A 24,668-nucleotide genomic window follows, 5' to 3' on the forward strand; every position below is an offset into this window, starting at 1 on the left:
GGAAATGTTTTCAGAATCTTTCCAGACTGGTATACTCCCGCCTACTCTGAGAGGAGCCCTGATCACCCTTCTCCCAAAACCGGGGAAATCAAACGATAAATGTGAAAACATGAGGCCGATTAGCCTATTGAATTCAGATTTAAAAATACTTTGTAAAATTATGGCCAAAAGACTGGAGGTTTTATTACCTGAAATCATAACGGGAGATCAAAACGGATTTATGATTGGAAGACAGGGATTTCATAATGTGAGGAGGGTCCTAAATATTTTACATGACCAGAAGGGGGCGCCAGATACTGCCTTATTATCACTGGACGCCGAAAAGGCATTTGATAGGGTAGAATGGCCTTACTTGTTTGAACTTTTGGAGCGTTTTGGCCTTGGAGAAAAGTTTTGTAGATGGGTCAAACTCTTGTACAACAATCCTTATGCAGAGGTAATCACCAATAATATTGTATCAAAACAGATAAGGATAGGTAGGGGCTGCAGACAAGGATGTCCCTTATCCCCCCTTTTGTTTTTAATCGCAATAGAGCCTTTTGCTGTAGCAGTGAGGGGAAGTACAAGAATTACAGGTATAAATATTGGAGGGTTTGATCATCAAATTGCGTTATATGCTGATGACGTGATTCTTTTTCTAAAAATCTGGAACAGTCGATACCAGAGCTTATGGAGCTTATTAAGCATTTTGGCAGTATATCCGGATATAAAGTTAACAATTCGAAATCTTCTATAATGCTCCTCAACCCAAAAGAGAGGGCTAATCCGCCGAATTACGCAAGTCACTTTAGAACGGTAGACAAATTTACCTATCTAGGTATCCAGATTGTCCCTAAACTAGAAGATGTGGTAAATCAGAATTATAGCCCAATTATAGAGTCTATTACGGAAGCGCTGGACAGATGGTCAAATCTTCCAATTTCTCTTATAGGTAGAATAAATATTCTCAAAATGAACACACTCCCTAAACTGTTGTATTTGTTTCAGAATATCCCCTTGCCGCCCCCTGACGGCTTTTTTACTAAAATGGAAAGTTGTTTCGTAATTTTATTTGGAATAACCGACGCCCCAGGCTCCGTTTGTCTTTGTTATATTTACCTTATGATAGAGGAGGGCTAAAGTGCCCTAATATGTTATGGTACTATTGGGCAGCTCAGTTGAGAACTATAATGTTCTATTATACAGAGAAGGAATCCCCCACATGGAGGAACATTGAATCACACTCTTTGAAGCTCCCACTGCCCGAATATCTTTACTCTAATTCGAGTAAAAAACTGATAAAATATACAGCTAATCCTATAGTTAAAAATATGATTAAAGTTTGGCAGGATGTCAGACTTTATCTTTTGGATATCCAACCCAGTTTTCGATTCAGCCCAATTTGGGGAAATGAACATTTCACCCCAGGAAGGGCGGATGGGGGCTTCAAGATATGGGCCAAGCAAGGGATTAAACAATGGAAGGATGTTTTTGACAAAAGGGGGAATCTATTCTCTTTTGATGAACTAGCTGCCAAATACAATTTACCCCGTACACACTTCTTCAAGTATTTACAACTCAGAAGCTTTATAGGGGTTAAACAGGTGAACTCTCTGACACTCCCTCCCCTGTCAATAATAGAAAAAGAGCTTATCAGGAACCCCTTTAATAGGGGCATCATTTCTGATTTATACTCTATGTTAGTAGAAATATCTCCTGAATCCTCTGAATCCAAATATAATGCATGGAAGGCTGATCTACAAGAGGAATTGACATTGGAAGAATGGAGCTCAGCCTGTATGGATGCTCATTCCCAGACGGGTAACACTCGGTTAAAACTGTTGCAATATAATTGGCTGATGAGGGTCTATATCACTCCAGAGAAATTAAATAAATTTAGTGCAGATATTCCAGACACTTGTATCAGATGTGGTAAAGACAAAGGTACACTTTTCCATTGTCTGTGGGCATGTCCAAGAGTGAAAAAATTCTGGGAAGAAGTGAGGAGGGAGATTCAGAAGATATTGTCGATAGATATTGAGCTTGACCCAAAACTGTTTCTATTAGGTCTTTACCCACCTGGCCATAAGATTCAGAGTAGCGAACAAAGATTTCTAGATTTATGTTTACTACAAGCCAAAAGGGCTATAGCCTTATCGTGGAAAAAGATAGGCAAACCCAGTATTGCTCAGTGGTTTAGGGAGTTATCATTGTGTCTTCCTCTGGAAAGAATCACTTACACTTTGAAGAATAAACAGGAGATGTTTGATAAGATATGGGGACGGTTTATCGAATATATTACGGTTAATGATTTATCTTATTTAATGGTGGAAACTGAAAATGTGTAATTGTATTCTCTGCAGCTGTTTGATCTTGTGGCTATAAGGACTCTGTTGTTACCATTCTAAGTGCCCTTATTTTATTTTATTAATACTGTATTTATATATGTATGTATTGTATGTTTTGTTTGTTTTTTCATTTTAAATAATTGTATTGTCTGTATTATGTATTGTTTTGTTGTACTGTCCGTTTGTCTAAAAAAAAAGAAATGCAATAAATATATTGTTTAAAAAAAAAAATATAGTTCCACACTCACTCCAGAGGGCCACTATAGTTCCACACTCACTCCAGAGGGCCACTATAGTTCCACACTCACTCCAGAGAGGCCAATATAGTTCCACACTCACTCCAGAGGGCCACTATAGTTCCACACTCACTCCAGAGGGCCACTATAGTTCCACACTCACTCCAGAGAGGCCACTATAGTTCCACACTCACTCACTCCAGAGGGCCACTATAGTTCCACACTCACTCCAGAGGGCCACTATAGTTCCACACTCACTCCAGAGGGCCGCTATAGTTCCACACTCACTCCAGAGGGCCACTATAGTTCCACACTCACTCCAGAGGGCCGCTATAGTTCCACACTCACTCCAGAGAGGCCACTATAGTTCCACACTCACTCCAGAGGGCCACTATAGTTCCACACTCACCCCAGAGGGCCAAGTTGCATATTACTGTCGTAGCAAAAATAGCCGATCTACAAGCTTTTTGTCTCCACCATACATAAACATAAACATCAAATCGAATAACACCCTCATCACTGACACGCTTGACGTAGCAAACCATTTGAACATCTTCTTTACAAACATTGCAACAATGCTGGTTAACAAACTGCCCTCCCACTCTGGGCGTTTTGGTGTAGAGCACATCAAAGCCTTCTACACAAACCTAGGTGTTTGTAAAGATGATTTTAAAATGGCAATGGTAACAACTGAGGAGGTACTTAAAAAACTGAGTGCCCTCCAACCCCACAAGGCCACTGGCCATGACAATATACCCTCCAAATTTCTCAGAGACTCAGCCATTTCCATTGCTCCCGTCATCACCCACATAGTAAACCTCTCCATCAAACAGAGACAGGTCCCCCAAGATTTTAAACTGGCCCTTCCCTTAAACACACTGGACAACGCTCCACACGTCTTAGGTGCTATTTACACGAGGATGGTGTTCATAAAAAACGGCAAAATAAAGTACCGTTTAGCGCTGTCATTTAGACGAGAACGGTGTTCTCAGGAGGTGAAAACGCATCGAAGTGAAAACGCCTCCCAGAGTGCAAATCTTTGAGAACACCGTTTCCTATGGTCTCCATATAAACAGGCAAAACGGTGAATCCGCAAAACTTATGACATCATGGCTCACGTTAATTGGCTCACAGCGGCAGCGCATAGCCTATGTTTATTACATTGATGCAGAGCAATATCATTATGATATAATGGAGTTCCTGAACAAGCCTCCCTCCTCGCCTACAAAGTGCTGCTCATCAGCGATGTTGAATGTAAAACCATGATGTAAATAAAAAGCCTTGTGAAGTTGTGATAGACGGCAGCCGCGGCAGCAACGTTTATTTAATAAATATATATCATCCCGTGGCGCGCCCAGAGCAGTGTTGCGCCACTTGCGTCTTCTTCTTGTACGTGGGTGACCTGTCTATTTGGCAGCCCGTTATCGCCACCTAGCGACAGTATAGCATAATAGCACATTATATCATAACTTGTGCGTTCTCGTGTAAAGGGTAAGAAAAAATGAGAACGCAACGGGACTTTGACGTGTTATATGGAGATGGTCCCCGTCTAAAAGAGGCCTTAGTCTCATCTCCCTTTTCTAAAACACCCTGGAAAACGCTCCACATAATCCTACTCTCTTTTCCCTTCTCTGAAACACCCTGGACAACGCTCCACACGTCCCAGACTCTTCTCCATTCTCTAAAAAACCCTGGATAACTCTCCACACATCCCAGACTCTTGTCGCTTCTCTAAAACACCCTGGATAATGCTCCACGCATCCTAGTCTCATCTTCCTTTTCTAAAACACACTAGACAATGCTCCACACGTCCTAGACTCTTTTTCCTCCTCTAAAACACCCTGGACAATGCTCCAGAGTTATACTGGTAGAACACTCGGTAGCGCGCCTACGAGCTTGTAGATCTGCTATTTTTGAAAAATTGAAGAACGACTGACATAGAAACATAGCTTTTTCAGAAAACTGTCAGGATGTAGAAGACATTTTTAGAATCTGATCTCAGGTCAAAATGGGTTGATGTAGAGCGTAAACAGACAAGACACTATCCCTGAGGGACTCCGCCGAGTCTGCTCCAATGAGAGGCTTACTTGTCGGGGGTGGAGGCGCCTGGCGACAGCGCCCGGTGGGCGGGGCTGAGCAGGTTCTGGTTGCTCTGGCTGTCCGACAGGCCGCTGCTGGTGGAGAGAGAGAGAGAATGAGAGAGAGTGAATAAGAGAGAGAGAGTAAAAGCGTGCGTGTGTGCGTGCCAATGCTCCACACCTCCCAGACTCTTCTCACTTCCCTAAAACACCCTGGACAACGCTCCACACGTCCTAGACTCTTTTTCCTTCCGTTATGCATTAGCTATTGAAAAATAGCAGATGTACAAGCTCGTAGCGCGCCACTAAGTAAGAGAGAGAGATAGATATAGAGAGAGATAGAGAGAGAGAGAGAGTGAATAAGAGAGAGAGAGAGAGTAGTAGCTCGTAGCGCGGCACTCGGTGCCGCGCTATGAGCTTGTAGATTTGCTATTTTTCAATAGCTAAAGTATAACACCAAATGGGGTTCCCGTCCAGAATGTGCTAACATCCACAAACGTATTTATTCATAAAGGCATGGATATTTACATGTCTGCTTTTAAAACAGAGAACACAGAAAGCTAAACACTCAAAAACTAAGTACTAAGTACTAAGTACATTTACTTAAGTACAGTTTTGAGATATTTCAGATTTACTTGAGAATTTCCAATGTCCACTTTTACTACTACAGACTACAGTAACTCCACTATATTTATCTGACAGCTTTAGCTACTATAGTTACTTTGTAGATTGTATTATTACAATTATTATTACAACATTAACCACTTCAGCCCTATATACATTTCAGCCTATTGAAAATAGCCGATCTACAAGCTCACAATGCGTCGTGATGCGACGCTTTGTGAGCTTGTAGATCGTCTATTTTCGATTTGTTGTACACTTTACATTTGTAAACTTTAAATGGGACATTCTGCATAATGAGTACGTTTATTTTTCCATTCCTATAAGACAATAATTCTGCTGCTCTGACTAAACTCAGTCTAATCAATCCGTCCTCAAATCTTCTATTAACAGCTAGGTGTGACTCCTCTGTGGACCACCAGAGGGTGCTCAAACACCACCAGTGGTTCTAGTACTGGCAACCTCTGGCCTACAGGAGAGGAGAGGAGAGGGGCATAATATTTGTAGGAAAGGGAAGGCAAAAGTAAGTATTAATTCATTATTATTCCCCCGACATCTCGCACAGGGCCTCGCATTTCTCCCAGACGCCTCTGCAGAGGGCCACTATAGTTCCACACTCACTCCAGAGGGCCACTATAGTTCCACACTCACTCCAGAGGGTCACTATAGTTCCACACTCACTCCAGAGGGTCACTATAGTTCCACACTCACTCCAGAGGGTCACTATAGTTCCACACTCACTCCAGAGAGGCCACTATAGTTCCACACTCACTCACTCCAGAGGGCCACTATAGTTCCACACTCACTCCAGAGGGCAACTATAGTTCCACACTCACTCCAGAGGGCCACTATAGTTCCACACTCACTCCAGAGGGCTGCTATAGTTCCACACTCACTCCAGAGGGCCGCTATAGTTCCACACTCACTCCAGAGGGCCACTATAGTTCCACACTCACTCCAGAGGGCCACTATAGTTCCACACTCACTCCAGAGGGTCACTATAGTTCCACACTCACTCCAGAGGGTCACTATAGTTCCACACTCACTCCAGAGAGGCCACTATAGTTCCACACTCACTCACTCCAGAGGGCCACTATAGTTCCACACTCACTCCAGAGGGCAACTATAGTTCCACACTCACTCCAGAGGTCCACTATAGTTCCACACTCACTCCAGAGGGCTGCTATAGTTCCACACTCACTCCAGAGGGCCGCTATAGTTCCACACTCACTCCAGAGGGCCACTATAGTTCCACACTCACTCCAGAGGGTCACTATAGTTCCACACTCACTCAAGAGGGCCGCTATAGTTCCACACTCACTCCAGAGAGGCCACTATAGTTCCACACTCACTCCAGAGGGCCGCTATAGTTCCACACTCACTCCAGAGGGCCACTATAGTTCCACACTCACTCCAGAGAGGCCAATATAGTTCCACACTCACTCCAGAGAGGCCACTATAGTTCCACACTCACTCCAGAGGGCCGCTATAGTTCCACACTCACTCCAGAGGGCCACTATAGTTCCACACTCACTCCAGAGAGGCCAATATAGTTCCACACTCACTCCAGAGGGCCACTATAGTTCCACACTCACTCCAGAGGGCCACTATAGTTCCACACTCACTCCAGAGAGGCCAATATAGTTCCACACTCACTCCAGAGGGCCACTATAGTTCCACACTCACTCCAGAGGGCCACTATAGTTCCACACTCACTCCAGAGGGCCACTATAGTTCCACACTCACTCCAGAGGGTCACTATAGTTCCACACTCACTCCAGAGGGTCACTATAGTTCCACACTCACTCCAGAGAGGCCACTATAGTTCCACACTCACTCACTCCAGAGGGCCACTATAGTTCCACACTCACTCCAGAGGGCAACTATAGTTCCACACTCACTCCAGAGGGCCACTATAGTTCCACACTCACTCCAGAGGGCTGCTATAGTTCCACACTCACTCCAGAGGGCCGCTATAGTTCCACACTCACTCCAGAGGGTCACTATAGTTCCACACTCACTCAAGAGGGCCGCTATAGTTCCACACTCACTCCAGAGAGGCCACTATAGTTCCACACTCACTCCAGAGGGCCGCTATAGTTCCACACTCACTCCAGAGGGCCACTATACTTCCACACTCACTCCAGAGAGGCCAATATAGTTCCACACTCACTCCAGAGAGGCCACTATAGTTCCACACTCACTCCAGAGGGCCGCTATAGTTCCACACTCACTCCAGAGGGCCACTATAGTTCCACACTCACTCCAGAGAGGCCAATATAGTTCCACACTCACTCCAGAGGGCCACTATAGTTCCACACTCACTCCAGAGGGCCACTATAGTTCCACACTCACTCCAGAGAGGCCACTATAGTTCCACACTCACTCCAGAGAGGCCAATATAGTTCCACACTCACTCCAGAGGGCCACTATAGTTCCACACTCACTCCAGAGAGGCCACTATAGTTCCACACTCACTCACTCCAGAGGGCCACTATAGTTCCACACTCACTCCAGAGGGCCACTATAGTTCCACACTCACTCCAGAGGGCCGCTATAGTTCCACACTCACTCCAGAGAGGCCACTATAGTTCCACACTCACTCCAGAGGGCCACTATAGTTCCACACTCACCCCAGAGGGCCAAGTTGCATATTACTGTCGTAGCAAAAATAGCCGATCTACAAGCACTATAGTTCCACACTCACTCCAGAGAGGCCACTATAGTTCCACACTCACTCACTCCAGAGGGCCACTATAGTTCCACACTCACTCCAGAGGGCCGCTATAGTTCCACACTCACTCCAGAGGGCCACTATAGTTCCACACTCACTCCAGAGGGCCGCTATAGTTCCACACTCACTCCAGAGAGGCCACTATAGTTCCACACTCACTCCAGAGGGCCACTATAGTTCCACACTCACCCCAGAGGGCCAAGTTGCATATTACTGTCGTAGCAAAAATAGCCGATCTACAAGCTTTTTGTCTCCACCATACATAAACATAAACATCAAATCGAATAACACCCTCATCACTGACACGCTTGACGTAGCAAACCATTTGAACATCTTCTTTACAAACATTGCAACAATGCTGGTTAACAAACTGCCCTCCCACTCTGGGCGTTTTGGTGTAGAGCACATCAAAGCCTTCTACACAAACCTAGGTGTTTGTAAAGATGATTTTAAAATGGCAATGGTAACAACTGAGGAGGTACTTAAAAAACTGAGTGCCCTCCAACCCCACAAGGCCACTGGCCATGACAATATACCCTCCAAATTTCTCAGAGACTCAGCCATTTCCATTGCTCCCGTCATCACTCATCACCCACATAGTAAACCTCTCCATCAAACAGAGACAGGTCCCCCAAGATTTTAAACTGGCCCTTCCCTTAAACACACTGGACAACGCTCCACACGTCTTAGTCTCATCTCCCTTTTCTAAAACACCCTGGAAAACGCTCCACATAATCCTACTCTATTTTCCCTTCTCTGAAACACCCTGGACAACGCTCCACACGTCCCAGACTCTTCTCCATTCTCTAAAAAACCCTGGATAACTCTCCACACATCCCAGACTCTTGTCGCTTCTCTAAAACACCCTGGATAATGCTCCACGCATCCTAGTCTCATCTTCCTTTTCTAAAACACACTAGACAATGCTCCACACGTCCTAGACTCTTTTTCCTCCTCTAAAACACCCTGGACAATGCTCCAGAGTTATACTGGTAGAACACTCGGTAGCGCGCCTACGAGCTTGTAGATCTGCTATTTTTGAAAAATTGAAGAACGACTGACATAGAAACATAGCTTTTTCAGAAAACTGTCAGGATGTAGAAGAAATTTTTAGAATCTGATCTCAGGTCAAAATGGGTTGATGTAGAGCGTAAACAGACAAGACACTATCCCTGAGGGACTCCGCCGAGTCTGCTCCAATGAGAGGCTTACTTGTCGGGGGTGGAGGCGCCTGGCGACAGCGCCCGGTGGGCGGGGCTGAGCAGGTTCTGGTTGCTCTGGCTGTCCGACAGGCCGCTGCTGGTGGAGAGAGAGAGAGAATGAGAGAGAGTGAATAAGAGAGAGAGAGTAAAAGCGTGCGTGTGTGCGTGCCAATGCTCCACACCTCCCAGACTCTTCTCACTTCCCTAAAACACCCTGGACAACGCTCCACACGTCCTAGACTCTTTTTCCTTCCGTTATGCATTAGCTATTGAAAAATAGCAGATGTACAAGCTCGTAGCGCGCCACTAAGTAAGAGAGAGAGATAGATATAGAGAGAGATAGAGAGAGAGAGAGAGTGAATAAGAGAGAGAGAGAGAGTAGTAGCTCGTAGCGCCGCACTCGGTGCCGCGCTATGAGCTTGTAGATTTGCTATTTTTCAATAGCTAAAGTATAACACCAAATGGGGTTCCCGTCCAGAATGTGCTAACATCCACAAACGTATTTATTCATAAAGGCATGGATATTTACATGTCTGCTTTTAAAACAGAGAACACAGAAAGCTAAACACTCAAAAACTAAGTACTAAGTACTAAGTACATTTACTTAAGTACAGTTTTGAGATATTTCAGATTTACTTGAGAATTTCCAATGTCCACTTTTACTACTACAGACTACAGTAACTCCACTATATTTATCTGACAGCTTTAGCTACTATAGTTACTTTGTAGATTGTATTATTACAATTATTATTACAACATTAACCACTTCAGCCCTATATACATTTCAGCCTATTGAAAATAGCCGATCTACAAGCTCACAATGCGTCGTGATGCGACGCTTTGTGAGCTTGTAGATCGTCTATTTTCGATTTGTTGTACACTTTACATTTGTAAACTTTAAATGGGACATTCTGCATAATGAGTACGTTTATTTTTCCATTCCTATAAGACAATAATTCTGCTGCTCTGACTAAACTCAGTCTAATCAATCCGTCCTCAAATCTTCTATTAACAGCTAGGTGTGACTCCTCTGTGGACCACCAGAGGGTGCTCAAACACCACCAGTGGTTCTAGTACTGGCAACCTCTGGCCTACAGGAGAGGAGAGGAGAGGGGCATAATATTTGTAGGAAAGGGAAGGCAAAAGTAAGTATTAATTCATTATTATTCCCCCGACATCTCGCACAGGGCCTCGCATTTCTCCCAGACGCCTCTGCAGAGGGCCACTATAGTTCCACACTCACTCCAGAGGGCCACTATAGTTCCACACTCACTCCAGAGGGTCACTATAGTTCCACACTCACTCCAGAGGGTCACTATAGTTCCACACTCACTCCAGAGAGGCCACTATAGTTCCACACTCACTCACTCCAGAGGGCCACTATAGTTCCACACTCACTCCAGAGGGCAACTATAGTTCCACACTCACTCCAGAGGGCCACTATAGTTCCACACTCACTCCAGAGGGCTGCTATAGTTCCACACTCACTCCAGAGGGCCGCTATAGTTCCACACTCACTCCAGAGGGCCACTATAGTTCCACACTCACTCCAGAGGGTCACTATAGTTCCACACTCACTCAAGAGGGCCGCTATAGTTCCACACTCACTCCAGAGAGGCCACTATAGTTCCACACTCACTCCAGAGGGCCGCTATAGTTCCACACTCACTCCAGAGGGCCACTATAGTTCCACACTCACTCCAGAGAGGCCAATATAGTTCCACACTCACTCCAGAGAGGCCACTATAGTTCCACACTCACTCCAGAGGGCCGCTATAGTTCCACACTCACTCCAGAGGGCCACTATAGTTCCACACTCACTCCAGAGAGGCCAATATAGTTCCACACTCACTCCAGAGGGCCACTATAGTTCCACACTCACTCCAGAGGGCCACTATAGTTCCACACTCACTCCAGAGAGGCCAATATAGTTCCACACTCACTCCAGAGGGCCACTATAGTTCCACACTCACTCCAGAGGGCCACTATAGTTCCACACTCACTCCAGAGAGGCCACTATAGTTCCACACTCACTCACTCCAGAGGGCCACTATAGTTCCACACTCACTCCAGAGGGCCACTATAGTTCCACACTCACTCCAGAGGGCCGCTATAGTTCCACACTCACTCCAGAGGGCCACTATAGTTCCACACTCACTCCAGAGGGCCGCTATAGTTCCACACTCACTCCAGAGAGGCCACTATAGTTCCACACTCACTCCAGAGGGCCACTATAGTTCCACACTCACCCCAGAGGGCCAAGTTGCATATTACTGTCGTAGCAAAAATAGCCGATCTACAAGCTTTTTGTCTCCACCATACATAAACATAAACATCAAATCGAATAACACCCTCATCACTGACACGCTTGACGTAGCAAACCATTTGAACATCTTCTTTACAAACATTGCAACAATGCTGGTTAACAAACTGCCCTCCCACTCTGGGCGTTTTGGTGTAGAGCACATCAAAGCCTTCTACACAAACCTAGGTGTTTGTAAAGATGATTTTAAAATGGCAATGGTAACAACTGAGGAGGTACTTAAAAAACTGAGTGCCCTCCAACCCCACAAGGCCACTGGCCATGACAATATACCCTCCAAATTTCTCAGAGACTCAGCCATTTCCATTGCTCCCGTCATCACCCACATAGTAAACCTCTCCATCAAACAGAGACAGGTCCCCCAAGATTTTAAACTGGCCCTTCCCTTAAACACACTGGACAACGCTCCACACGTCTTAGTCTCATCTCCCTTTTCTAAAACACCCTGGAAAACGCTCCACATAATCCTACTCTCTTTTCCCTTCTCTGAAACACCCTGGACAACGCTCCACACGTCCCAGACTCTTCTCCATTCTCTAAAAAACCCTGGATAACTCTCCACACATCCCAGACTCTTGTCGCTTCTCTAAAACACCCTGGATAATGCTCCACGCATCCTAGTCTCATCTTCCTTTTCTAAAACACACTAGACAATGCTCCACACGTCCTAGACTCTTTTTCCTCCTCTAAAACACCCTGGACAATGCTCCAGAGTTATACTGGTAGAACACTCGGTAGCGCGCCTACGAGCTTGTAGATCTGCTATTTTTGAAAAATTGAAGAACGACTGACATAGAAACATAGCTTTTTCAGAAAACTGTCAGGATGTAGAAGACATTTTTAGAATCTGATCTCAGGTCAAAATGGGTTGATGTAGAGCGTAAACAGACAAGACACTATCCCTGAGGGACTCCGCCGAGTCTGCTCCAATGAGAGGCTTACTTGTCGGGGGTGGAGGCGCCTGGCGACAGCGCCCGGTGGGCGGGGCTGAGCAGGTTCTGGTTGCTCTGGCTGTCCGACAGGCCGCTGCTGGTGGAGAGAGAGAGAGAATGAGAGAGAGTGAATAAGAGAGAGAGAGTAAAAGCGTGCGTGTGTGCGTGCCAATGCTCCACACCTCCCAGACTCTTCTCACTTCCCTAAAACACCCTGGACAACGCTCCACACGTCCTAGACTCTTTTTCCTTCCGTTATGCATTAGCTATTGAAAAATAGCAGATGTACAAGCTCGTAGCGCGCCACTAAGTAAGAGAGAGAGATAGATATAGAGAGAGATAGAGAGAGAGAGAGAGTGAATAAGAGAGAGAGAGAGAGTAGTAGCTCGTAGCGCGGCACTCGGTGCCGCGCTATGAGCTTGTAGATTTGCTATTTTTCAATAGCTAAAGTATAACACCAAATGGGGTTCCCGTCCAGAATGTGCTAACATCCACAAACGTATTTATTCATAAAGGCATGGATATTTACATGTCTGCTTTTAAAACAGAGAACACAGAAAGCTAAACACTCAAAAACTAAGTACTAAGTACTAAGTACATTTACTTAAGTACAGTTTTGAGATATTTCAGATTTACTTGAGAATTTCCAATGTCCACTTTTACTACTACAGACTACAGTAACTCCACTATATTTATCTGACAGCTTTAGCTACTATAGTTACTTTGTAGATTGTATTATTACAATTATTATTACAACATTAACCACTTCAGCCCTATATACATTTCAGCCTATTGAAAATAGCCGATCTACAAGCTCACAATGCGTCGTGATGCGACGCTTTGTGAGCTTGTAGATCGTCTATTTTCGATTTGTTGTACACTTTACATTTGTAAACTTTAAATGGGACATTCTGCATAATGAGTACGTTTATTTTTCCATTCCTATAAGACAATAATTCTGCTGCTCTGACTAAACTCAGTCTAATCAATCCGTCCTCAAATCTTCTATTAACAGCTAGGTGTGACTCCTCTGTGGACCACCAGAGGGTGCTCAAACACCACCAGTGGTTCTAGTACTGGCAACCTCTGGCCTACAGGAGAGGAGAGGAGAGGGGCATAATATTTGTAGGAAAGGGAAGGCAAAAGTAAGTATTAATTCATTATTATTCCCCCGACATCTCGCACAGGGCCTCGCATTTCTCCCAGACGCCTCTGCAGAGGGCCACTATAGTTCCACACTCACTCCAGAGGGCCACTATAGTTCCACACTCACTCCAGAGGGTCACTATAGTTCCACACTCACTCCAGAGGGTCACTATAGTTCCACACTCACTCCAGAGGGTCACTATAGTTCCACACTCACTCCAGAGAGGCCACTATAGTTCCACACTCACTCACTCCAGAGGGCCACTATAGTTCCACACTCACTCCAGAGGGCAACTATAGTTCCACACTCACTCCAGAGGGCCACTATAGTTCCACACTCACTCCAGAGGGCTGCTATAGTTCCACACTCACTCCATAGGGCCGCTATAGTTCCACACTCACTCCAGAGGGCCACTATAGTTCCACACTCACTCCAGAGGGCCACTATAGTTCCACACTCACTCCAGAGGGTCACTATAGTTCCACACTCACTCCAGAGGGTCACTATAGTTCCACACTCACTCCAGAGAGGCCACTATAGTTCCACACTCACTCACTCCAGAGGGCCACTATAGTTCCACACTCACTCCAGAGGGCAACTATAGTTCCACACTCACTCCAGAGGGCCACTATAGTTCCACACTCACTCCAGAGGGCTGCTATAGTTCCACACTCACTCCAGAGGGCCGCTATAGTTCCACACTCACTCCAGAGGGCCACTATAGTTCCACACTCACTCCAGAGGGTCACTATAGTTCCACACTCACTCAAGAGGGCCGCTATAGTTCCACACTCACTCCAGAGAGGCCACTATAGTTCCACACTCACTCCAGAGGGCCGCTATAGTTCCACACTCACTCCAGAGGGCCACTATAGTTCCACACTCACTCCAGAGAGGCCAATATAGTTCCACACTCACTCCAGAGAGGCCACTATAGTTCCACACTCACTCCAGAGGGCCGCTATAGTTCCACACTCACTCCAGAGGGCCACTATAGTTCCACACTCACTCCAGAGAGGCCAATATAGTTCCACACTCACTCCAGAGGGCCACTATAGTTCCACACTCACTCCAGAGGGCCACTATAGTTCCACACTCACTCCAGAGAGGCCAATATAGTTCCACACTCACTCCAGAGGGCCACTATAGTTCCACACTCACTCCAGAGGGCCACTATAGTTCCACACTCACTCCAGAGGGCCACTATAGTTCCACACTCACTCCAGAGGGTCACTATAGTTCCACACTCACTCCAGAGGGTCACTATAGTTCCACACTCACTCCAGAGAGGCCACTATAGTTCCACACTCACTCACTCCAGAGGGCCACTATAGTTCCACACTCACTCCAGAGGGCAACTATAGTTCCACACTCACTCCAGAGGGCCACTATAGTTCCACACTCACTCCAGAGGGCTGCTATAGTTCCACACTCACTCCAGAGGGCCGCTATAGTTCCACACTCACTCCAGAGGGTCACTATAGTTCCACACTCACTCAAGAGGGCCGCTATAGTTCCACACTCACTCCAGAGAGGCCACTATAGTTCCACACTCACTCCAGAGGGCCGCTATAGTTCCACACTCACTCCAGAGGGCCACTATACTTCCACACTCACTCCAGAGAGGCCAATATAGTTCCACACTCACTCCAGAGAGGCCACTATAGTTCCACACTCACTCCAGAGGGCCGCTATAGTTCCACACTCACTCCAGAGGGCCACTATAGTTCCACACTCACTCCAGAGAGGCCAATATAGTTCCACACTCACTCCAGAGGGCCACTATAGTTCCACACTCACTCCAGAGGGCCACTATAGTTCCACACTCACTCCAGAGAGGCCACTATAGTTCCACACTCACTCCAGAGAGGCCAATATAGTTCCACACTCACTCCAGAGGGCCACTATAGTTCCACACTCACTCCAGAGAGGCCACTATAGTTCCACACTCACTCACTCCAGAGGGCCACTATAGTTCCACACTCACTCCAGAGGGCCACTATAGTTCCACACTCACTCCAGAGGGCCGCTATAGTTCCACACTCACTCCAGAGAGGCCACTATAGTTCCACACTCACTCCAGAGGGCCACTATAGTTCCACACTCACCCCAGAGGGCCAAGTTGCATATTACTGTCGTAGCAAAAATAGCCGATCTACAAGCACTATAGTTCCACACTCACTCCAGAGAGGCCACTATAGTTCCACACTCACTCACTCCAGAGGGCCACTATAGTTCCACACTCACTCCAGAGGGCCGCTATAGTTCCACACTCACTCCAGAGGGCCACTATAGTTCCACACTCACTCCAGAGGGCCGCTATAGTTCCACACTCACTCCAGAGAGGCCACTATAGTTCCACACTCACTCCAGAGGGCCACTATAGTTCCACACTCACCCCAGAGGGCCAAGTTGCATATTACTGTCGTAGCAAAAATAGCCGATCTACAAGCTTTTTGTCTCCACCATACATAAACATAAACATCAAATCGAATAACACCCTCATCACTGACACGCTTGACGTAGCAAACCATTTGAACATCTTCTTTACAAACATTGCAACAATGCTGGTTAACAAACTGCCCTCCCACTCTGGGCGTTTTGGTGTAGAGCACATCAAAGCCTTCTACACAAACCTAGGTGTTTGTAAAGATGATTTTAAAATGGCAATGGTAACAACTGAGGAGGTACTTAAAAAACTGAGTGCCCTCCAACCCCACAAGGCCACTGGCCATGACAATATACCCTCCAAATTTCTCAGAGACTCAGCCATTTCCATTGCTCCCGTCATCACTCATCACCCACATAGTAAACCTCTCCATCAAACAGAGACAGGTCCCCCAAGATTTTAAACTGGCCCTTCCCTTAAACACACTGGACAACGCTCCACACGTCTTAGTCTCATCTCCCTTTTCTAAAACACCCTGGAAAACGCTCCACATAATCCTACTCTCTTTTCCCTTCTCTGAAACACCCTGGACAACGCTCCACACGTCCCAGACTCTTCTCCATTCTCTAAAAAACCCTGGATAACTCTCCACACATCCCAGACTCTTGTCGCTTCTCTAAAACACCCTGGATAATGCTCCACGCATCCTAGTCTCATCTTCCTTTTCTAAAACACACTAGACAATGCTCCACACGTCCTAGACTCTTTTTCCTCCTCTAAAACACCCTGGACAATGCTCCAGAGTTATACTGGTAGAACACTCGGTAGCGCGCCTACGAGCTTGTAGATCTGCTATTTTTGAAAAATCGAAGAACGACTGACATAGAAACATAGCTTTTTCAGAAAACTGTCAGGATGTAGAAGACATTTTTAGAATCTGATCTCAGGTCAGAATGGGTTGATGTAGAGCGAAAACAGACAAGACACTATCCCTGAGGGACTCCGCCGAGTCTGCTCCAATGAGAGGCTTACTTGTCGGGGGTGGAGGCGCCTGGCGACAGCGCCCGGTGGGCGGGGCTGAGCAGGTTCTGGTTGCTCTGGCTGTCCGACAGGCCGCTGCTGGTGGAGAGAGAGAGAGAATGAGAGAGAGTGAATAAGAGAGAGAGAGTAAAAGCGTGCGTGTGTGCGTGCCAATGCTCCACACCTCCCAGACTCTTCTCACTTCCCTAAAACACCCTGGACAACGCTCCACACGTCCTAGACTCTTTTTCCTTCCGTTATGCATTAGCTATTGAAAAATAGCAGATGTACAAGCTCGTAGCGCGCCACTAAGTAAGAGAGAGAGATAGATATAGAGAGAGATAGAGAGAGAGAGAGAGAGAGAGAGAGAGAGAGAATAAGAGAGAGAGTGAATAAGAGAGAGAGAGAGAGTAGTAGCTCGTAGCGCGGCACTCGGTGCCGCGCTATGAGCTTGTAGATTTGCTATTTTTCAATAGCTAAAGTATAACACCAAATGGGGTTCCCGTCCAGAATGTGCTAACATCCACAAACGTATTTATTCATAAAGGCATGGATATTTACATGTCTGCTTTTAAAACAGAGAACACAGAAAGCTAAACACTCAAAAACTAAGTACTAAGTACTAAGTACATTTACTTAAGTACAGTTTTGAGATATTTCAGATTTACTTGAGAATTTCCAATGTCCACTTTTACTAATACAGACTACAGTAACTCCACTATATTTATCTGACAGCTTTAGCTACTATAGTTACTTTGTAGATTGTATTATTACAATTATTATTACAACATTAACCACTTCAGCCCTATATACATTTCAGCCTATTGAAAATAGCCGATCTACAAGCTCACAATGCGTCGTGATGCGACGCATTGTGAGCTTGTAGATCGTCTATTTTCGATTTATTGTTTTATACATTTGTAAACTTTAAATGGGACATTCTGCATAATGAGTACGTTTATTTTTCCATTCCTATAAGACAATAATTCTGCTGCTCTGACTAAACTCAGTCTAATCAATCCGTCCTCAAATCTTTAACAGCTAGGTGTGACTCCTCTGTGGACCACCAGAGGGTGCTCAAACACCACCAGTGGTTCTAGTACTGGCAACCTCTGGCCTACAGGAGAGGAGAGGAGAGGGGCATAATATTTGTAGGAAAGGGAAGGCAAAAGTAAGTATTAATTCATTATTATTCCCCCGACATCTCGCACAGGGCCTCGCATTTCTCCCAGACGCCTCTGCAGAGGGCCACTATAGTTCCACACTCACTCCAGAGGGCCACTATAGTTCCACACTCACTCCAGAGAGGCCAATATAGTTCCACACTCACTCCAGAGGGCCACTATAGTTCCACACTCACTCCAGAGGGCCACTATAGTTCCACACTCACTCCAGAGAGGCCAATATAGTTCCACACTCACTCCAGAGGGCCACTATAGTTCCACACTCACTCCAGAGGGCAACTATAGTTCCACACTCACTCCAGAGGGCCACTATAGTTCCACACTCACTCCAGAGGGCTGCTATAGTTCCACACTCACTCCAGAGGGCCGCTATAGTTCCACACTCACTCAAGAGGGCCGCTATAGTTCCACACTCACTCCAGAGAGGCCACTATAGTTCCACACTCACTCCAGAGAGGCTACTATAGTTCCACACTCACTCCAGAGGGCCACTATAGTTCCACACTCAATCCAGAGGGCTGCTATAGTTCCACACTCACTCCAGAGGGCAACTATAGTTCCACACTCACTCCAGAGGGCCACTATAGTTCCACACTCACTCCAGAGGGCTGCTATAGTTCCACACTCACTCCAGAGGGCCGCTATAGTTCCACACTCACTCCAGAGAGGCCACTATAGTTCCACACTCACTCCAGAGGGCCACTATAGTTCCACACTCACTCCAGAGAGGCCACTATAGTTCCACACTCACTCCAGAGGGCCACTATAGTTCCACACTCAATCCAGAGGGCCAAGTTGCATATTACTGTCGTAGCAAAAATAGCCGATCTACAAGCTTTTTGTCTCCACCAGGCCGAAGGCATGGGGAGAGAGCATGTTTTGCACTTGTGTCGGTCCGTCTGTGAACAGCTAATCTCCGGCACCGTTAACCCGGTCGATGCCAAATTTTCCCTGGATGCCAACGATGAACCTCTGCCCCAAAAATTCCAGAACGGCCTGTTAGTAGTGCCACCAGGAGGCCACTTTGTGCAAAACAAGTTTTTGGACAGTACACCTACAGATTTTGTCCAAACATCATGCAAATTTGTACACAGTCCCTCTAGAGCCATTCAACGAAACAGGTCTTTCAGATTTCTCAGACTACATCCTGATTGGCTAAAATTGGCTTCCAAAGTCCAAAGTGCACAGTTTCAAACAAAATGCTGCAAATCATGAACACATCGTGTGATTCCCGTGATTTTTTTACGCAAATCGGTACACACGCTCTCCATAGTCATGTGATCAATATGGGTTTGTTTGATTTCTCATAATCCACCCTCATTGGCTAGGATTGGCTTCTAAACCTTTCAGGAGTAGCCCGCTTTGTACCCGTTTTGTACAAATCGCGACAACTACTCAACGCAGCGTCCGATTGTGGTTAAACTGTGCATGCATATTCCCACTAGGCTGAGGAAGAAATGCCACTTGCCCCAGATATTATTATTATTATAGGAGATCCCCCCCAGAGCAGTGTTGTCCATGGTGAGCAAGTTGACCTGGTGACCAGCTACAAATACTTGGGCATTTTTTTGCATTTGATAGCAAGCTGAAATTCGATGTAAACTGTGATTTGCTGTTTAAGAAAGGCCAACAACACCTCTTTTGTTTGAGGAGGCTCGCCAAATTTCAGGTTGACAAATCTCTAATGAAACTGTTCTACAGTGCATTTATTGAGTCAATTATCTCCTTCTCCATCATTTTCTGGTACGGAAACCTGAACATAAAGGGAAAATAACACCCAACAGATTGTGAGAACGGCCTCAAAAATAGCTGGAGTAAATTTTAGTAGCCTGGATCATGTCTTACCTCTCAAACCCCAGGGGGGTTAAGGGGGTAAATCATCTTAAACCCCAGGCAGGGGGGTAAAGGGGGTAAATCTGCAACATCGGAGTTGGAACCGGAGACCAATTGGGTCTCCATTGACCCACTGAGCGCTGTTCAGAGGTGGACAGCCGCTGCCCCCGCCGGTACACATATTTCCTATGTGTACCATGTTTTTTCTTTTTTTACTGTGTTTTATGTGATTCATGTAAATCTCAGTAAACTATAGGATCATAGAATGCAGAGAGACAGTAAACTATAGGATCATAGAATGCAGAGAGACAGTGTAGCGTCTCAGTAAACTATAGGATCATAGAATGCAGAGACACAGTAAACTATAGGATCATAGAATGCAGAGAGACAGTAAACTATAGGATCATAGAATGCAGAGAGACAGTAAACTATAGGATCATAGAATGCAGAGAGACAGTAAACTATAGCCGCATAGAATGCAGAGAGACAGTGTAGCGTCTGAAGTATATTTCCTACCATACAGAGGAGGATTGTGCACGGCAGACATGAGACGAGATGGAAGTTCCAAGATGTTTATTACGAAGTACAGCTTACAGCAGTGAAACAACGCATAAGCTCACGCCAACCAGCGAAGTGGCTGACGTCTCCTGCACACAAGGCTTGCGCCCCTGACTGACAAATTATCCTATCCTGGTTAACCTTTTTAAACAGTTGACATGGGTGTAGGGTGTCGGACTTTTATTGCATATGTAAAACCAAAGTCTTTGATCCACCTGTCTGTCTCAAACTCCTTTGTTATATAAATAGGCTAGCCACCGGACTTCAGCTCCAGGATAATTATATCACCCAGAAGGCAGACACCCTGTAGGTGCCAATCACCAAAAATAGGTCTACTGTACAATTTACAATTTACAATTTAGGCATTTAGCAGACGCTCTTAATCCAGAGCGACTTACATTTAGGCAAGAACAAAAGCATGGGAATACATCACATAAAAGCATTTATCATGAAACATGCGTAAGCTAAGAAGGTAACAGTGGAATATCTATATGATGAAACTATACATACACTATACATAATAAACTATACATATTCACTACTATGCTATACATATGTACTATGGCGTGCTATGACTATATACAATACAATTATAGTGCTGTCTACATAACATGCTATAAGTCTAAGTCAAATGCTATCTAAGCCAACAGAAATTCTATCTAAGGGGTTAGGGTAAGTGCTATGGGCCATGATGGAGTCTGAAAAGGTGGGTTTTCAGGCTACGGCGGAAGATTGGGAGTGATGCTGCAGTTCTGACTGCAATGGGAAGTGCATTCCACAGTTTTGGAGCCAGAAGGGAGAAGAGTTTGGGACGTGTGGAGCGTTGTCCCGGCGTTTTTAGTGAGGGTACTTCCAGTTTCCCTGCGTGTAGTAGGACAGAGCTGCATGTCAATCACACAAGGAATGAAGATCATTATGGAATATATTCTTCATATCCCCCCTTGACCATCACAGATGGTCACCTAAAAATATGGAACCATAATTATCTTAGACCCCCCTTGACCCTCAGCTGAACAATACATTCAAGAAACCAAAAATAACAGCATTACAGTACAGAACTTCCCAAAAATGGTTTTCAAACAGACATCCATACATATATGAAAAATGGAAAAATGATTAGTACAGTTAACTGACATTTAAACAAAATGCCGCTTTCAGCTCCTATTGTTACAAGAGCACTTTTTCGATATGCAATAACCTACATGTTTTACTACTAAACTCTGCTACCCAATGTCAATACAATATCAGTTAAGTCACTTCCTCGGACGTTACCCTGACAGATCACCTGGTGATACTCGAAAGAATCCATTGATGCGCCAGAGTTTAACCATAATAACACATATCTCTTCATATCTATAGGAAAATACCTCATTGACTCATAATTAGGCTATATGACTCAACTTATCTAATTATACGACAAACACATACCAACATGAGGCCTATATTATTTCATGTTGAAAAACAAACGTGACGCACAATTTGTAATCAGAGTGAAGGAAAGTTCGTCTCCCCTCCGAATTGGACAAAGAAAGTTCTTCTGTATGCTTCTTTCTAGTTTACCTCGAAATGTTCGTTCAGCTGCACGGCTCAAGGTGATAAAAAGTACAATGCTGTTTTCGCTGTCCTCGTCCTCATCTCTTCTCTCCCCCCTCCCAACTCTGTGTACAACAGAGATGGGACGAAAAGAAAAGCAAACATCATCGTCATCACAGACTCCTTACTGTGAAGGCCCTCGGCTTGTAGGTCAGCCAGTCGGCCACTGCTGCACCGTGCCGCATCTCACAGCTCGCCGCCCGTGATTGCCGTCCCCGCGCCGACGTGATGATCAAGGCCTCCGTGTGGCTGTTGCCGCTCCATCGACCGCTCCGCAGCCCGCACCGTCCGGCGGCTGGTATCGGTCCCCGTTGCCCAACACTCCTCGCGGTGGTCTTCGTCACCATCCCCGCCGCGTAGACGAGATCACGGTCGGGTCCGCTGGAACGTCTTCGTCGCCGTTCACAAAAACTCCCCTCCACCGAATTAGACGGGAAAAAAAGCCACCGGTTCTGTTTCATCTGACGTGAAAAAAACACACCACCATGACGAGTTTCAGGCACCATCTGAAGTATATTTTCTACCATACAGAGGAGATTTGTGCACGGCAGACATGAGACGAGATGGAAGTTCCAAGATGTTTATTTCTCAACGAAGTATACAGCTTACAGCATAGACAGGCTCACGTCAGCCAGCAAAGTGGCTGACGTCTCCTGCACACAAGGCTTGCGCCCCTGACTGACAAATTATCCTATCCTGGTTAACCTTTTTAAACAGTTGACATGGGTGTAGGGTGTCGGACTTTTATTGCATATGTAAAACCAAAGTCTTTGATCCACCTGTCTGTCTCAAACTCCTTTGTTATATAAATAGGCTAGCCACCGGACTTCAGCTCCAGGATAATTATATCACCCAGAAGGCAGACACCCTGTAGGTGCCAATCACCAAAAATAGGTCTACTGTAGTAGGACAGAGCTGCATGTCAATCACACAAGGAATGAAGATCATTATGGAATATATTCTTCACGTCTCAGTAAACTATAGGATCATAGAATGCAGAATGACAGTAAACTATAGGATCATAGAATGCAGAGAGACAGTGTAGCGTCTCAGTAAACTATAGGATCATAGAATGCAGAGAGACAGTGTAGCGTCTCAGTAAACTATATGATCATAGAATGCAGAGAGACAGTAAACTATAGGATCATAGTATGCAGAGAGACAGTAAACTATAGGATCATAGAATGCAGAGAGACAGTGTAGCGTCTCAGTAAACTATAGGATCATAGAATGCAGAGAGACAGTAAACTATAGGATCATAGAATGCAGAGAGACAGTAAAGTATAGGATCATAGAATGCAGAGAGACAGTGTAGCGTCTCAGTAAACTATAGGATCATAGAATGCAGAGAGACAGTGTAGCGTCTCAGTAAACTATATGATCATAGAATGCAGAGAGACAGTAAACTATAGGATCATAGAATGCAGAGAGACAGTAAACTATAGGATCATAGAATGCAGAGAGACAGTAAACTATAGGATCATAGAATGCAGAGAGACAGTAAACTATAGGATCATAGAATGCAGAGAGACAGTAAACTATAGGATCATAGAATGCAGAGAGACAGTGTAGCGTCTCAGTAAACTATAGGATCATAGAATGCAGAGAGACAGTGTAGTGTCTCAGTAAACTATAGGATCATAGAATGCAGAGAGACAGTGTAGTGTCTCAGTAAACTATAGGATCATAGAATGCAGAGAGACAGTGTAGTGTCTCAGTAAACTATAGGATCATAGAATGCAGAGACAGTAAACTAAAGGATCATAGAATGCAGAGAGACAGTGTAGTGTCTCAGTAAACTATAGGATCATAGAATGCAGAGAGACAGTGTAGCGTCTCAGTAAACTATAGGATCATAGAATGCAGAGAGACAGTGTAGTGTCTCAGTAAACTATAGGATCATAGAATGCAGAGAGACAGTGTAGCGTCTCAGTAAACTATAGGATCATAGAATGCAGAGAGACAGTAAACTATAGGATCATAGAATGCAGAGAGACAGTAAACTATAGGATCATAGAATGCAGAGAGACAGTAAACTATAGGATCATAGAATGCAGAGAGACAGTAAACTATAGCTGCATAGAATGCAGAGAGACAGTGTAGCGTCTCAGTAAACTATAGGGTCATAGAATGCAGAGAGACAGTGTAGCGTCTCAGTAAACTATAGGATCATAGAATGCAGAGAGACAGTGTAGCGTCTCAGTAAACTATAGGATCATAGAATGCAGAATGACAGTAAACTATAGGATCATAGAATGCAGAGACAGTGTAGCGTCTCAGTAAACTATAGGATCATAGAATGCAGAGAGACAGTGTAGCGTCTCAGTAAACTATAGGATCATAGAATGCAGAGAGACAGTGTAGTGTCTCAGTAAACTATAGGATCATAGAATGCAGAGAGACAGTGTAGCGTCTCAGTAAACTATAGGATCATAGAATGCAGAGAGACAGTAAACTATAGGATCATAGAATGCAGAGAGACAGTAAACTA

General features: G+C 45.2%; 1 protein-coding gene across 1 annotated transcript in view; it reads right to left on the bottom strand.

Moving 5' to 3' along the window:
* LOC310865921 (brefeldin A-inhibited guanine nucleotide-exchange protein 3-like) overlaps positions 1 to 22,524 on the bottom strand; it is a gene marked incomplete at its 5' end in the record, with an annotated part of 51,517 nt that extends 28,993 nt beyond the window's left edge. The window contains one exon of the mRNA XM_083775122.1: positions 22,306 to 22,524. Coding sequence (XP_083631248.1) covers positions 22,306 to 22,524 — 219 coding nt within the window. The remainder of the gene's footprint in view (positions 1 to 22,305) is intronic.
* Positions 22,525 to 24,668: the final 2,144 nt, after the last annotated feature.

The sequence above is a fragment of the Protomyctophum parallelum genome (assembly GCF_964188405.1).
Source record: "Protomyctophum parallelum genome assembly, chromosome: 10".
Taxonomy (NCBI): domain Eukaryota; kingdom Metazoa; phylum Chordata; class Actinopteri; order Myctophiformes; family Myctophidae; genus Protomyctophum; species Protomyctophum parallelum.